The sequence below is a fragment of the Leuresthes tenuis genome, unplaced genomic scaffold (assembly GCF_036924035.1).
Source record: "Leuresthes tenuis unplaced genomic scaffold, fLeuTen1.0.hap1 SCAF_19, whole genome shotgun sequence".
NCBI lineage: Eukaryota > Metazoa > Chordata > Actinopteri > Atheriniformes > Atherinopsidae > Leuresthes > Leuresthes tenuis.
The window spans coordinates 8280234-8297989 of record NW_027325373.1 but is presented as its reverse complement, the minus strand read 5'-3'; the positions used below and the strand labels follow the sequence as shown (position 1 = coordinate 8297989).

Sequence of the window (17756 nt, the reverse complement as noted above, 5' to 3'; positions counted from 1 at the left end):
CAACATGCTGCTTTCAGCCAAACAAACTCGCATCACTGCCACTCTCTACATCACTCAGCTACTAAAGACGCGGCACCACATTTGCCCAACCTCTTCTCCTCTGGAGAAGTTCCACTAAATTAAAACCCAGGTGGTAAACGTACACAAGTATTTTTACTTCTTAAGGTCTTAGAAATAGTATAGAACCACTGCTTTGCATCATCAAGCAGTCAAGCTACAAACCAAACTTCAAAAGTGTGGAGAGGTGAGTATGTGTGGTGTCAGCATTTATTTTTAAATATGCGCAGCGTCCAAGCATGGTGATATGTCCCCTTCTTCAGAGTGTGTACGTTGACTGGTGAGCATGTGTTGCTCATGCAGCATATCGTACCAAATGTTTACTTACTGTTTGTCCCACATGTCATTAAATGACATGGAGATTTATTCACAGAAAAACATGATGCTCACTGGCTCTTTTCTGGTCCCATCTGTCCTTCCACCACCCTGCCTACATCTATCTATCTCTTTATACTCCCATGAGATCATGAAGATATTGGCTACAGGCCATTGATCCAACACTGATGCTTTTTTTTTTTTTTTGCTTTACATTTGATGAGCTTGAGGTCTAACACAATTTTTAAACACAAACAAACATTCCACAGCGCTCAAAACAAAGTGTTTCCCCAGAGATCACTTTTCTTTTCTACCTGTTTATCTGAGACGTGAGCAATCAGCTGTAAGTCATACGCACAGCTCGGCAAACATTCAGGTACTTGTGTAAAAATGATCCAATGAACAATCAATTAGCAGTCTTAACTCATAGTTCCAGGCTGAGAGCATTAATTAAATGTTGACACAGTCATGCGCCAGAACAGCATGCGAGTCAGTAAATATGATTTTAGCATTTAAATGATGACAGCAGAAGCGCAGGAACAGATGGAAGTGTAATACTGTCCTGTAGGCACTAAATGTCAACCTTTCTATTGTACCGTTTCCAAAACAATTGTGAAACCAAAGAAGGACGTAATTTAATGACACCCGAAGGGATGATAAAATGTCTGCGTCTTCCGTGTACAACTTACTTCCCATTTTCTATGCTTCCTGTTAGCTTCTTTTACCAACGTCACAAGAGGCAGCAGCAGAGCCGGGCTAGTGAGTATACTGCAGACTGTGGAATTCTCTCATCGGAACAGACAATCTCGGCTGTTTCTCCATGAGTCACTCTATGATTCAGTCACACCAGCACTGCGAGTTAACAAAATCACTAGGTTGGACAGCTGTGAGATAGTATTGTGATACAAAAAAGTATTGTGATGCATGATAAAGGGAGGGTGAACCAGCTGACCAAACCACAGAGTATCACACTTTATTGTAACTGCTTTGCCTGACTTGCTTTAATGACCTTTTTGCATGACCCATCAAGAATACTTACACCCTTTTGACTCTCTTGGAAACTCACATGCATGTTTTTATTGTGCTGTTCTCTGTCTCACATTTATGACTTGCACAAGCCACAAGCTGAAACACGTGTGGATCGTGGCCTGATTGTAATGAAGCAGCCAGTCTTACTCAGCTCTTTTAAGGTTATATGACTGACTGACAGGGTGACAGAGTGTGTCTTGCTTGCGCTGCACCAGTGGTCCCACGGGGAAGGCAGGCAAGGTGAAAGAAAAAACGCACAGGCTCTCAAGTATGCATATAGCATGCATTAAAAACACTCGTTAATCCTATAGTTTAACTGTGGCCTATTCTCCTTCATTACCATTCAGAAACTGAGCTCACTGAAGCATGCAAAAAGTCTCGAGTGATTGATTTCACTGCACTTTGCATCAACCATGGGAAATAGAGAAAAGACAACTTTCACATTTGTCAATACAGCACAAAACGTTTTTCTTTATTCATAAATCTTTTATGAGGTTTCTATATGACTTAGCATGGAAAATATTTTATTATAGTACAGTTAGAGGGCCAGAAGCATCAACTGCTCAGCTTTGAAAGCACTGTGTCTTTTGATAACAATCTTCCTCTGAGATGTTCTTTGCGAAAGTCTTGAGGTTGTGTAGGCATTTTTGGGTTGAACCGCACACTTTCCAATCACATGTTTAAGCCACAGTACATACAACAAGCATCAGCAGCTCCTGAAGGATGATTGATGGTGCTCTGAATGAAATGCAGCTTTCTGCAAATGCAGTGTGTCAGCTTGTCTAGCCCATATTTTTAGCTCTCCCTTGTGCATACAGTTTATTATAGCCTGAGCATTGGGAAGAGCTCAGTGTCTTCTCATTGTGATGCCATGTGACACTGTCAATTTTGCCAGCCATTTTGCGTCAATGTTCTCGATAAGTTTGGGTAAAGCTTACAATTACATTTTAGTGAGTTTATTTAGCCTGAAAAGGTACAGATTGTTGGATTTTTGGTTCCAATGCATTTTTGAATTGGTATAAATTAAAAGCTTGTGTGCTGCAGGAACTCAACAGAATTAAGAGCAAAAAAATAAAGAAAATTGCTTTAAGAGCATGCATCGTTTAGCAGTCAGCAAGTAACTTAACAACTGACTTATTTTAGGAGATTGATGAAGCCTGGAATTTTGGTTTTGCCTTAATTTCATTGTGATGGTCTTGTGCCATGTTTTATGTTTTTTTATATCTTAATGTGCTCAGCTTCAGATTGATGCAGTTTTCCAGCTCTGTTTTCTGCTCTGGACTTAACAAAGAAAAACTGTATTTTGCTTGACAAGGCACTTGCTTTGCTGATAAATTGACAGGCTGTGCTTTCATCTCTTGTGCCTCAGGCCTGACCCTGCTATCTGGAGCTTGGTGAGCTGATAAATAGCTCCTTGTGGGCTAAAATGTCCCGTACTGTATGAAGCCACGTAGATTGCTGATTCATGATTCATGTTACCATTGATTGGTTTAGGGAACATCCACAGTTGTTTAAACTATATCACATCATCAGTGGCAACCAGTGGCTGAGATTAATGCCATTATCTCATGTTGGTATGTTTAGGATTATCTACTATTCTGATGCTGGTTGTGTAAGTAACAGTTATGTTTTTCAATGTCATGTTACAGAATTTCTATCATCTATCACAGCATTGAGAAGCCTCAAAACAGAGCTTGGCACTGTATCCTTTAATGATATTGCTGTATCATTGCTATTTTTAGAGACCGCGGGCTTCTTTGTGGTCGTCTTGGTAGATGTGACCTCACAGCTGAAAGTAGCCATTCCTTCCTGTGATCTTGTCTTCTACCTTCTCTTGTATTCGTCCTCAATGACTTTTCCCCTTTCATCTTCTGTCACATCCCTGTGCCCCCATCACTCTTTCAGCATGTTGGCAACTGCTGTGAGCTTCCACCCACTGGGTGATTAGTGATAACCTGCTGTCACTGACACAGACACACACAGTGGGGACGCTTTGCTGTGGATTGGCTGGAACTTAGATATTCGAATATGTGTCTTTAAACAAAGATGCATTCCATATTTAGCAACATTGATAACTTGTAACTCACTGGTACATATTGATACAAATAAGTAGTAATACATCTTGAATATATTATATCTCATATTATCTCTATCTCCCTTCTTGTAGTTTGTTCCTCAGTCTTGTGGGCTCACAAGGTTTCTCTCTCTACTTTACTTTTTTTATTTTAAAAGGTTTAAATAAACTGAGAGCTGAGAAACACATTACCAGATTTAGATTTGCACCATTCCAATTAATTCTAGTTAGTATCTGTCAAGGTTAACATTTGTGTTTGAGCATTTGAATGCATTTCTAGTTGTTTAAGCATTGTGTGTCTTCATCATGTCATGTAAGAGACACAGCCTGATGGTCAAACTAATAACTTTGTATAACTTGATATGACAGGCATGCGCTGTTATATTTTCACAGGTTAGATATACTGTATTTGGTATAGTTTTCCTGTCAGTAATTGCCTCAATCTCTCCTCATTGTGAGGTATTGAGGAAATTATCTTTTCAGCCTGAATGTAGGTTATTGTTGGTTTGCAATTGTGGTTGTAAACGCTTAATTTAAGAGTTCTAAACATTTTTGATAAGGTGTGGATAAGATGTGGTTGATGCACTAGACACTTTTGACGACAGCTGCCCATATGGAAGCCCAATGACGTAACCTGTTGTATGCACAGCCCACTGCAAGCACTAAGCCAACATGTGCAGGCTTGTATGTGTTGGAGACTTTACATCCTGCAGTGAGGAACATATGTCATCTTCTGTGACCAACTGTTGGCAAAAGGGCTGAAGATGATGTAGCATGTTACAATGTGTGTGTACGCTGACATTTCTGTTCATTAATTGATTATCAGGTCCACTTTTGTGTGCATGCTATCCTCTACATCTGTATTTTCTTGAGTCCACATATACTGTTTAATGCCATGTGCACTTCTCTAGTGTCTGCCAGTTTGCTTGTGTGAGTTAGTATGTGTCAGCACCTGTGCCCTCTACAGTCTTAATTCATGACATGAGTGATTTGGTAGTCAGTCAGTCAATGTCACAAGAGGGCTGTGCCTGCCCCCCTCACCGACTGCCCTGCGCCTCTTAGCCCATCTATCTCTCCCACAATACTACAGTCTCAGATACTCTGACATTTCCCATCCAGCTGTGGCTTCACTGACTCCATACTGCAATGGCCTTATAGTGACGTCCACAGTTAGATTTGTGGTTAATTTACTTAGATGGTTTTGTAACTCAGTTTTGTTTGTCATATAAACACTGTTTTTCATATGAATTTGATTTTTTTTCCAAGTGCAGTTAACTGAATTTTCTTCTCACTGAGTTGCTCTTGATATCAGACTGATTTTTTATCATATCATGAAAATGTCATATTTGTGCAGAAGTACAATGACGCCAGTCTGTTCTTACAGAATCTAAGAGCTTGTAGCCTTGATGTCAGAATCTATGACTCAAGACTGATTAACACATAGTTCCGTGAATAATATATGCCAAAAGTACCAAAAGTTAAAGACTGAACTCTGTGCTCATTAAGCTTGTGTATTTAATGTGACAAGACTATATACATATCTTGTGATTTTGCAATATACAGTTTTAGTATTGAATCTGTTAGAAAGCAATAATCCCAATTTAACCCATTGAGATGATCATTGAAATGCTACATGAGCCCAATCTCAAAAAATTTATTTAATTTTTTTATTCATGGTACAGTAAAATATCATCTGACTAGGTGGTGCCAAAGTCCAAAGGCAACGGCAGCGACTTTAATTTTGGCCTGATTTCACCTCAAAACGAGCAGATGACAGATCGATGGGGGAGGATGGGGTGATAAAGTGAACAGCACTGAAACCAGAAGTGTTACAACAGTGTGTCCTCTACTGAAATACAGAGCAGCACAGAGACACTTTTGTTTACCATGTTTTAAAAGGGGATGTGTCTGTGTGACTATATTTGTGATGGATGTTTATGCTTTTTTGTGCCCCTCTGTCAGTTTTATATTGAGATGCACCAATTCATTGCTTAATAGTAATTGGTGTAATTGGTGGACTATAGCTGTGCTGTGTATTGTGTGGATGGTTGCATTTACAGCTTTTACCAGCTTGGAGCGGATTAACTCATATTTGAACTGGTGTAGTAAAGAGCTTTAATGATTATGAAAATCCACCCTCAGGTCTTCCTATCAGATAATGTCTGACCTTGCTTCTTTGAGCAAAAGAATTCATCCCAAACAGTCCCTATAGGTGCGAATTCTGAATCTGACCATGACCCCTGACTTCTCCCTGTCAAAGTAATGCAAGTAAGAAGAAAATCTCATTAGGGATTCGTTGCTCCAAGACATCTACCGCTCCTGTTACACACAGATAGGTTGCCTCAACACGTGACTTCTGTGACACCTCTGTCCAGCTTTCTATTTTGTGCCTGCCCTCTATTTCCCAGTGTCTTGATCACAATACCTTAACAGCTAATTTGTCCCTTTTTCCTCATGTCTTCCTTTTTACTGCTGTTTCTGTTTTTGCTGTTTCTCTGTGTCTGCATGTCTCTACTCTTTATTCACAAAGAACTGTTTTCTATAAAATTTAAGATATTTTCCAACTGCCCTTGTTTTGAAATCTAATTCTACTGTATCTATCATGTATTATGATTTATTATCATTTCAAACACCTCAGTCATGACATCAATGTTACACAGCTTGTTATGTGATGACATGGACATTTGACATCTCATTACACGATAGTGTACCCATTCAGCACTATTTATTTGTCCATAAACACTTAAGGGGGAGTAGGAGGGTTTAAGAGGTTTACGTGTGCCAACTTCCCTACAAGAGATCAGTGATCGAGACTCATCTCAACCAATGTTATCCACAGTCCTTGAACTTTTTACTCACTCTCAGTCGCGAATGGGTAGGTGTTAAAAATACATAGTCATGGTGTAAATTAATATGCATTGAACATTTGCATGCTGGTAAATCTATAGTTAGGGGTTGGAACATCACACATTGGGTATACACAATGTCTTATTCAAGCTTCAGGTTTCCTGTCTTATCATAAGGACTCTGCCATACACTAAACATCAGTCCTGGGATAGTCTAAGACTGATTACTAAAATTCCCCAAAAATTGGGGCAGAGTGTAAAATGTGAATAAAAACACAATGCAATGATTTTCAAATCATTTACTATAGAACAAAGAAAACATATTGAATCCCCATTTCATGAAAAATATTATCTCATCCTGAATTGATGGCAGCAACATGATATTTGCAAGAATGTCATAAAATCATTAAAACGTTTCCAGAACATGTTATCAACGAGGAACTCAATAAGAGGAGTCTGAGAAGGTTGGTGTGGTTTGTCGAAGAAGCACCACACGAGACATCTAAACAGCTTCAGGCAAGACTGTGGCACTCTGAAGCTGTGATTTCAGCTTGGGCATATGCTGTACGCTGAACCAAATAAGGCTCAGTGATGACGACCATGGACGATATCATTACTAAAAGAATGGCATAAAAACACAAAGAAAGTATTGACAAGAAAATTTGTGCTTGTGTTTTTATATTTCAAAAAGTAATTCCTTTTTGTTGTTGATTGCTTTAATGAACACTGAAACATCAAAAGCAGGTTATTTTGATACTTCCTGAATCAGGAGATATAGTGACAAACACTGGTCTCCTATAAATAAGTCCTTTTTTGTGGTAGTTATGTGGTAATTCATTGATGATGCACTGCCTCCTTTTTGCTATTAAAATACATTTTCAGACATCAGTTGTGCTGGCATTGAACTTGACTTTGGTTATGATACTAAAACAGGGCTGGGAGCCCAGAATGTCAACACAAAGTGATGACGTCAGGAGCAGACTCTGAGAGACAGCTTTACCCAGCATGCTTTGCTTGTAGCATTTCTGCAGTGCTCATAAATATTGAAAGATTATGAAAAGAGAGAGAGAGGAGGCAGATTGGAGGGGTGGGCTTCACAAAGCTGCACGAGAAGAGGGAGAACTCAAGAAGGGAAGAAACAGACTAAAGGAGCAATGACAAGAAATTAGTGGATAGGCTATGCTGACTGAATTAAGCAGTGCTTGAGAATTCAGGAGTCCAGGGCTGTCTTGCTCTGTCACTTTATTGTATCTTACCATCTCTGCTCTTGTATGTTCTGCACAGGTAAATACATTTTACAGTAATGGAGTAGTAAAGTGAAAAGTAGTGGTCATGAAGAAGCAGTACCAGATAGAACTGCGAACTGAAAGGCAAAATGTCTATATCTGCTGCCTGAACAGATTTCTCTCTTATTATCAAAATCTTCAACATGAAAGACGATGTGCTTCAGTCTCTTCAGAGTATGAACGTAGTGCACACTGAGAAAGTTACAAAAGAAAAATAGTAAAATGTTGAGCTTAAAATAGTTATCAGAGCTTAATTTTAAGGCAGATATTTAACTTTTACATTTTTTTTTGGAACACACATCTGGGGGATAAAATATATTTAACAAAAAAATCTAAATATGTGTTTTCCTGTGTAATGGAAAATGATGTTTAAGCTTTCTGACACATGAAATCATGACTAAGATCAGAACAGTAGGTGTGGCATTTAAATATGTATCCCTGAATAAAATCCTGACTGTCGCTAAGTTTTGTAACATTGATGATGTGCTCATATACACGACATATGTGTATTTGTATTTTTGTGTGCCCCATTTCTCACCGTTTATCTTTATTCATGTTTTATGTATTTGTCTGTGGGAATTGTCTATGCTCCAAATATCAGCATGCAATATGTGTGTGTGTGTGTGATGTGCATGCATTTAGACATCAACTTAGAAAAATAAATAAAAAATAAGGGAAAGCATGCTTTGATTGCAATGGGCTGCAGAAGCAAGTGGCCTGACAGAGGCTATAAATATTTCAGAAGCTCATTTTTAGCACAGAGACAGAGAAGACAACAGGAAGATCCTCATTTTGATGTGTCTCATTGTTTCAGGAGGGAAAAGGAGATTTTCGTGCGCTGCAAAATATATTCATCTCATTTCTGTCTTTTTTTCAGGTTTGAATTGTTTTTACATTTATTTTTAAGATAAAGAGTAGATCAGCTTTACATGATCACTGTTCTGCGGACTTGGAGCTTTGATAGTTTGATTCTGGCCATGGGTTAGTTTTTTGCTATTAGGCTACTCTGCACTTAACATTAATTTTTTTGTCATCCCAGAAATATGCTCTGCCACAAAACTGATCTCAGGTGAGGGAATCTGATGTGCTCAACTAAAATTAGCATGTTAGCTGTTAGCAATACAATCCTCAATGATACATTACCTTTTGTATAGTTAAACCAAGCTTTGATGCATGTAGTCTTTTTATCAAAAAGACTGATGCTAAGGTGACACAAAAGGATTTATTTATTATTCTCTTAGTTAGGTGATCAACTTGCATGCAAGCCAACACTATATCTTAGTATTTGGTAGCTCAAAGTCATAGCTAGCTAAACAGTCTTTCTTTGAGCAGTTTAGAGCTTTAGAAAGCCACACTGCAGAAGATAAACATGTTATTTATTCATAATTAATCATTATTTTTATTTCCACAACAAGTCTGTCATCATGACTATTGGATCAATTGATTAACTTTCAGTCATTTCCTGCTTGTGTGGCTGCATATGTGCTTCCACCTACACTTAGATTCAGCATACATCACTTAATGTATATACTTTACTGTATGGCCGATAAGGCTTGCATGTTTTCAGCACTCCATCCCATATTCAGACACTCACACCATCTATCCATCAGTACTGGGTCAGCTCCCACTCTGTAGACTCTATTGATTTTTCATTCTAAGTGCAGCGACTTCATCTTGCCAGTCATAGGCATGCTCTTTAACACATCTCCTATTTCTTGAGTGTAAATGTGGAATCGTGACATCACAATGACAAACTGATGCTACTATTGTAATTTGCAACTAATTAAAAGTAAGCAATTTGTTCACAAATGATTTACACAGTTCTTATCAGTCAGTATTATAAAGGCCTTCAGAGTTACTTAAAGCAGTTCTTTGCAGCTTGCATTGCCCATAAAAGGGAGTCAACAAAGCATTCATCAACTACTGAAAACATGGTTAGAGGCTACAACGTATCCAATAAACAAGATAATTCATTAACTTAATTTCACAGATTGATTTTATCTCAGTTTGTTTTTCGTTCATCTGCAGCTCCGTCACTGATGTTGTTCCAAATATTAATTATCAGATATGAATGAACAACAGGCACCAGGCACCAGTTTATTATTTGTTTGTTTCTCTGCAGATGACCACGCACCAGGCAATTTGTTGTGAAGTGTCTTTGGAAAATAGCTGAACTCCATATGTTTCAGATAAGAACAGGACAAAAGTTGCAAGATGTGATTCAACACAAAATTGAGCTTTAAATTTGATTTTTTTTTATGCAATTATGCTGATCAGAGTTTAATGAGCTCAGAGGGGTCTTCCTGTAAAGACATTTTTCACTTACCCACAGCAAGTTTAGAGGTGTGCCAGTAATGTTATGAGTGCTAAATTAGGTTGCGTATTTAAATGCATCTTTGTGCTCCATAGTGCATCTGCCACAAGTGACACCTCCTGGTGTGGAGGTTTCTTTCTCTTTGAATCTGTGGTGAAGGATGTTATGAACAACTCCACTTTTGGAGGGAGTGGGACCGATCCATCCATTTTCCCAAGTTTTCATAATTTTGCGATACATTTCACAACAGGGGCCTCCAGCTGCTTTTTGAATCATGTGTACCATGGCTTTATTTGCACATCTACCCTGCTCTATGGGACTCTGCATCGTTATCTATTGTGTCTGCCCCTATTATATGTGTGTGCAAGAGCTTGCTTGGGAGTCTGTCCTCTGTGGTAGAAGTGGGTCTTTGTTAAAACCCATGAGGGTTCATTACTGTGATCCATCACCCTTCCCTGTTGATGCCAACACTAACGTACTGTGGCGTCAATGCAGCTATTTTTAGTGTTGAGCTGTATGTGTGTTTGTGTGAGCATTTGAAGGTAATCTGTCTTAATCTGTATTGTTTTATCATTACGTTAATGATTTTCTTGTATATTCCCTCAGTGACAAAGAGCCACTGCTCCTTCATCCACAAAAGTAATCACTTACTGTCCACCAGTGCTTTTCATTACAGACCCAAATTATCTGTCTCAGATCCATCTCTACTACTTAACCTATTCTAGATCATTTTAATGAGATGGACTGTTTTTGCCCCTATGACTCAGTTGTTGTCACTTTTTAACATATACATTCCTTAAAATAGACTTAGAGTAGTTTGTATTGAAATAATAAGAAAGATAAAGTCCTAACATTGTATGTGTATAATATGTGTTGTTTTTTTGCAGAGGAAGTACATTGAAAGTGGTTTGTCTTTTTCATTTTAAGACTCATATCCTGTAGAACTTGAATTGTATGAAAAATTTCAGATGATCTCATAACAATTCAAACAAATCCAGGTGAACTTGTGTTGAACAAAGTAACTCGTATTGCAAGTTTCTACCAAGTTATGGCACAAAAGGAGTTATGGTGCAAAAGGAGATGGGATGCATGTTGAACTCTGGAAAGGACTTGAAGAGACACAAGGACTGATTTCAAAATCAAAAGTGACAGAAGCTGTCACTACAATATGTACAGATATTCAGCATTCTGCCAATGACTTCTGTCAGAGTAGCCCCACAGTGCAGAAAATCATCAAATGCTGCCAGGACAGAGAGGCTGTGATATTCAGATTGAGTGCCTGTATCTGGGGGGAAAGTTAAACGTTTGAATGCTGCACTGGATATTGACAAAATATTCTGTATCATTATCTGATGACAGCAATCATGAAATCTGTCACATGAATGTTAAATATTGACATGTGCAGATTACATTTTGCTATAATCACCAGTTCCTCTTCATGACTTATTTGTTATTTTATATTTTCTCTTACAACTTGTGTTGCTTGCACCATTTGTGTGTTTCCCAGCACTCTGCGCTTCTGTGTATGCACATGTGTGGAGCCGTTTGCTTTAGTTTCCAAGTTTGTGTGCAATCACAGGATTTTTTGCAGTGAAAAAAGATTAAATAGGAAAAAAGTAAATGGTGCTGTCATGCAAACTACATCCAGTCTACCAAGACAGTCAGTTAACGGACATGTTGTGTGTTGTATTGTGTAAAATAAAAGGCCAAAATGTCACTTGGAAAAAGCAAGTTTCAATAAACAGAGTACATGCATGCATTATATTGAATGCACATATGAAACAGATGTGTTTTGCATGAGTGATGTTCTTTAGTCTCATTTGGTTTGAGCTCTGATGTCACCATCAGGTCACCAGTGGCCGCTGAGAGGTTTTGGCCAAAGTTGCAGGATTATGGCTTTTTAATAACAGAATAAATATGATGCTCTTGTTCAGTGTTGTTTACACATCTCTTGTTTCCTCTATGCTATCTTTTTGTTTGGTCATCAGTTGCAGTGGGATTTCTTAGAGCTTTGACAAAATCTCTCTTTCTATTTAACTACTGAATATTTCCTGTGACTTTATACTTTGTTGACAATACATGAATCATCAGTAAAAGTAAACAGAAAAAGTTAAGAATGACAGATCTGATTTAAGATTTCAAAAACTAAAGGTTTGAAAAAAAAGTGCTTTTTAGTGCCTTGTCCAATTGTCCAAAATTGTAGACTTATCTTGGTTATTTTAGCTCATGCCAATTTGGACAATATGCATTAGAGCATCACTCAAAGTACCACCTAATAATGAGGAGCCTCCCACAAATGTTCACAATTTTTCTGAATGAAATACATATGCTTCATAATGTAATTAATTAGTCTGGCAACTTCATATAAAACTTGAAAGCATTAGCATTAAAACTCAAACATACCCATAACGTTCTCAGGCTTCAGAAAACAATTTAGCTCTTCAACTAAAGAAAAAGTTCACTTGAAATTAATCTTATGTATTTTATGCCACATTGGTTCTCAGAGGAAGACGTTGCGTTATCTACACAGCAAAAAATACCTCTGCAAAGCAGCAGATCGTATTGTTTCATTGTCTTTGATTTGGCTTGATGATAGATCAACATATCTACTGTCTTACACAAATGAAATAAACTTAAAAAAACAGTGACCTTAGGCAGTGTTCATTGGATGCATTATGCAAATAACAAAGTAATACTGGAATCTGTTGAAGCAGTAAGCCCATTAATCTCTGAAACAACAAAAAGAATGATGGTTAAGGCATGAATATGAGAAAATACAGCAGAATATGTAAACATGAGAAAGAAGAAAGCGGTGAAAGTAAAATCTGATTTGTTTGGAGGCAGGTTAGAGGTAGAGAGCATTAAGGCATGGTGCAAAGGGAGGAGTATTGGCGATTTGATTATTTGGTGTAACTTACAGGATGATTGCAAATAAAGTTGAAGTGCAGAAGAAAAATGAGAGAATGGATAGAGGGAGTGATAGAAAATGGAGAAATTACTGAGACGGTAGTTGAGCAAGAAAGTAAATGGAATCTGCTCTGACAGCAGCAAGAATTTTTTGAGTAGTTTCTGGAAATTCTTACCAGACCTCAACAGCCACTAATTGACATTAGTTAATGCTACCCAATAAATGTATATAGAAAAAGATGAGGCATGGGTGTGGAATCATTGACATGAGGAGGCACAAGAGTAATCAGTAACACGGTACATGTCATGAAAGCAGAACAACACAGAGGAAGAAAAACATCAGGTTTAAAACAAAGGGAAATTTGAAACTGTAAAGTTTAGAATAGCTTTTGGCTGTAGAATTAAAGTCATAATACCTGTCTCTGTTTAACTGAGCCCTGAAAAAGCTGCAATGAGAGGTTAAAAATACATTTTTAAATACTTTTGCACTGTACGGAATCATTTTTCATTTTGGTTTACAGTGTTCTAAAAATAGAGACTCATAGAGGTGTCTGTCACCTTTCTTATAAACAGCTCCAACACTGTGGATTGTTAAGTGGGAAGGTTCTTCTCACTGACAAGGAGTATTTGAAGTCCTGTCTCATAGTTCTCTTTGGGAAAGTATGGTCTACTGTAACCCACATGTTCAAGGAAAATAAACCAGATTTCAAATAGATTCTGTTGCTTTTCATGTGTTGTGATGCAACAACAAAGGTGCAAAAATTGTGAGAATGTAACACTTTTTTTTGTCTGTAGGTTAGTTCTCTGGTGTGAAAGTCTGTGGTGTAATGTCATCATACTGTTGTAGTCAGTGGTTCTGGTTGTAATTTTGTTTAAATTTCTGGCTTTCTGATTTTGATGTTCTGTATTTGAGAGCCTGACTTCCTGATTAATTTTGAAATGGTTATCATTTGCTCAGTCCAGTTAGTTTTTTGCTTTTTGCTTGACTTGCTTCCTGTCCAGTAATTATCATTATTTTCTTTTTGAACTTCATCTGGCTTCCTCCTGAGTTCCTGAATTTGAGTTCTCTCCAGTGACAGATAAGACTTTCATGCTCTTCTAGTTCCTTATATTCTTTTCTAAACTGTCTATACATGTGTAATGTCTTTTTTGACAACTTCACAACTGAGGAGAATGTAGGCTTGTAAACAGAAAGACACACAACAGTAAATATATATAGTGGCGTAGTGAAAAATATAGCTCAATCTGACGTACCAAAGTCTATGGTAAAGAAGAAATTAGATTTAAGACTAAGCTTTGCACATTTTGCCCATCTGAAGATGATTCACAATATTCCCCATCACTATGAATGCAGAAATAATTCTCTCGTCTGTTTTCTACTTTTTTTGGATTGACCTGGAAAATAACAGAAGTGTTGGATTGCAAACAGGTTGTTAAAAAACAAAAATCTTATTTCTATGCTAGATTAAAAAAAACGAATGTAGTAAATAGATCACAAAAACAGAACATTGCTTCCCAATGCATCACACCTCATGAGTCACGAGAATCTTAAATAAAAGATATAAGATGTGTCTGTCATTTGAAAAGGGCAGGCGTATCTTTCAGCAATTCTGTATAATTAAACCACTTGGGAATAACGGCTGACATGGATTCATAATTTTACTGGTGACAGGGGTGGAGAGAGGATCTAGAGTACACCATGGCATGGCTGATCTCCTCTTCAGGGCATAGTAAACATCTCATTGTCCAGGTCAGTTGCATTATTGGCCGATGAATGAATTCCGAAGTGGGCGTATAAACACTGACACGCGCCAATACACGAATCGCACAAGCTTTCCTGCCTGAGATCAGACAAACAGTGGAGCTTGTGGCAGAGTGTTCCATGAAATCGTGCCAAGCGTAGGCAAAACTGGGCTGTAAGGCCTCTTACAAAGGGTAAGAGGAGCAACAGATGAAAATGAGTATCATATTTCCTGCATACTGCCTTGTATCTTATTTTTAAGGTTTTTACCATACATTATATATACATTATACATACATACATTATACATTATAATGGAATAATATGTGTAACTTGAATGGGGCTTTCATTGTTACATCTTAAATTCTAGATATTTTTGGAACAGTTATTGTCTTATTGTTTATTTGTGCTAGTTGAAAATTGAAAATAGTTGAAAATTAGCTGTTTTTGTATTTGTTTCCTATTTTTGTAACTTTGGAGGTAGGCATAGCATGAATGTGTTTCTGCCCTGAGCAGTGACTCTTTACCACATGCGAGTTTCTAAGTGCACTGAGATATCAGTTTGTTTATTTATATACCAACATACTATTTTCCTCTCTTCTTTTTGTTATCATTGCAGGCCGATGCAACCACCAGCTTTCTGCGTGCAGCTCGTTCAGGGAACCTGGACAAGGCCCTGGATCACATCAAGAATGGAATTGACATCAACATAGCTAATCAAGTAAGATAGCTTCAGTAAATTCACCTGAACAGCGATGCAACAAACAGTTTGCGTCAATGGGAGTATGAATGATGCCACCCACAGATTTCAATTAATAAAAACAGTGAATTAAATTATGAGTCATGTCAAAATCTGTCATGACATTTAGTTAGTATTCACAGCATGTGACTGAAATAACAGCTTATACAGCAATTCTTACACTGTATTCAATTACAAAAAGTGATATGTGATACTGAGTATTTTTGGATAAAACTTGAACATCAGTCCAAATGTAGTAAACCATTTGTATCGAGTTTGTTGTGTGAACATCCTTATAAATACATCATTTAATTAAAATTTAATTGACTGAATTATTCACTAGTTGCATCTGACAAACTCACAAAGGAAGAGTTTCATTAAAACTACCAGACATGTGTGTGTTCACACTACAGCATGGGAAAGTAAAAACCTTCCCCTTGATAAGAAGGTCATGGGCTAAATAGAAAATAGTTCTTAATTTTATCACCTTGAGCACTTACTTACTGTAGTTATAATAATGAGAGAAGAGAATGAGCTAAGTGTGTAAAATAAAACACTCAAAATGAAATTAAACATTTATGACTCCCTAGACCTCCTTATTCTCTGTCTTTGTGTAAAGTAGTGAACATGAATAATTGAGCATATTAGATTTTAGTTCTCTAAATCTCCAACCTTACTGTCTGTTCCTTTACACCTTGTTGTATTAAGATCCTAACTGGGAAAAAAATCCATGCATACCGAATGTCTAGAAAAACGGATATAAAAATGTGTGGACTAAACACATTTTCATTAGTATTCTGCTACATTCAGGGAGGTTGTAGAGTGGTATGACAGACTGCCCAGTCTGTGGGAGATGAGATACAAAGAACAGATGTGGGCAGCCAGCTCTCACTCATATGACGTCATATGCTGCAGTTTATCAGAACTCTTTGGTATCACAAATCAGTGCAGAAGGTAGCCTCCAGCATCAGCCTTCAGTGTGTCGTGTAAACGTAACAAGGCAGTGTATTCCTGCATCAATTTCCAAAGTGCCAAACCGTGAAAGAAACTGAAAACAAAAAACGAGTGAACTTGTATATCATGTCTGTAAGTCCTGTAACTTCTCCCCATAGCCCCTCCAGCCATGTTTTGAGGACCTTGTCATGTATTAATAAATTTGTAGTCCACAGTGACGTTTGCTGTTGGCGTCTAATATTTTTGCAGTTATTGCATCAGCAGTCAGTATTGACACAGAACCCCCTTGGTGGGTGTCTCAGAGAGACCAAAGGCTTTGATAAAAACTGCAGTATTTGGCACCCTGGCAATTAGAATAGGTAGCCAAAATGGGAAATGGGATTCTTGTATATTTAAGTTCAACATTGTTATAAACTGTGTCCTAAGATTGTTATCAGCTAAATACTTCCTATTGATAACATCAGCAGTAATTACATTTCATACCCACAATTGCTATGAGTCTTTTCCCTCTTTTACCTGTATTCAGTTATTTTTCTTTTCTTCTTTAATTTCCTGTTATATTGATAGTTATTTTATTCTCAGCTGAGACAAGGGCAGCTGTGTTATTTTATTTGTGATGTCTGCACCAGTAACTTGTCCTTGCTATATCCACAAACCTGTAGGCGATTGTCAGCACCCTCTTTGTTCCTGTCTTCACCTGTATTTATTCAGGCATCTGCAGTGACTGCCTTCCACCGATGTGCAATTTGCATAAGTGTATATGATTTTTTTTATATGTTTGTGGCGAGGGTCTGGATGGGCACTGGAGCTTCCTCTTTGTAAATAAGGCTTTGTCTCACTGTGTATCTGCTTCAGTCACACGTTTACACCTTTAAGGAAGTGTGTAACTGTCACTGATACATAGTGTGTTTCCCATCACTGTGTGCATGCTTGCAGAGAGAGTGCTACCCACTTGAGATGAGTGACACTGCAGTATGAAGAAAGGCCTGAAAAAAGAGTGGATCACTGAGACTCCTTGTGGCAATATGGGTTACAGCAGGCAGGCTGCGGCTAAGATGATAATATTTGAGCATTTAGACAAACACCCACAAAGACACAATGAAATAGTCCTTGTGCTTATTCATCAATCCATCGGGTGTATTATTGGTGAGTCCTTAAGCGGTCTTTGTTTCCTGTGTAGTTTGAGAAAATGGCCACATGTGGCAGTGTTCTAATGAAACAGATTTTTCTCTGTGAAGTGGATTGTGGCTGTGAGTAGGACTTGTGATGATGAAAGCAATGAGGAAGACCAGAGCAGTTTTTTGCTATATTTATTTATTGATATGGGTTGGCAAGAGCCCTTCAGGCTGTATTTCTTTTTGTGTATCTCTAATGTCTCTGTTTTTCTCCAAAGAATGGTCTCAACGGGTTACACCTGGCCTCAAAAGAAGGTCATGTCAAAATGGTCTTGGAGCTGCTACACTCTGGCATTGAGCTTGAAGCAACAACCAAGGT

At 37.8% G+C, this 17756-nt stretch overlaps 2 protein-coding genes across 9 annotated transcripts in view; one reads left to right on the top strand and one right to left on the bottom strand.

Moving 5' to 3' along the window:
- The window catches only part of LOC140277444 (cytochrome P450 26B1-like), a 452169-nt gene that overhangs the window by 223838 nt on the left and 210575 nt on the right, over nucleotides 1–17756 (bottom strand). The gene's annotated exons all lie outside the window — the stretch shown is intronic.
- Nucleotides 1–17756, top strand: part of ank1b (ankyrin 1, erythrocytic b) — a 65514-nt gene that overhangs the window by 10035 nt on the left and 37723 nt on the right. For all 8 annotated transcript variants that reach the window (XM_072372463.1, XM_072372468.1, XM_072372461.1 and 5 more), the window contains exons 2-3: nucleotides 15189–15290; nucleotides 17656–17754. In XM_072372463.1, the coding sequence (XP_072228564.1) occupies nucleotides 15189–15290; nucleotides 17656–17754 (201 nt within the window). The remainder of the gene's footprint in view (nucleotides 1–15188; nucleotides 15291–17655; nucleotides 17755–17756) is intronic.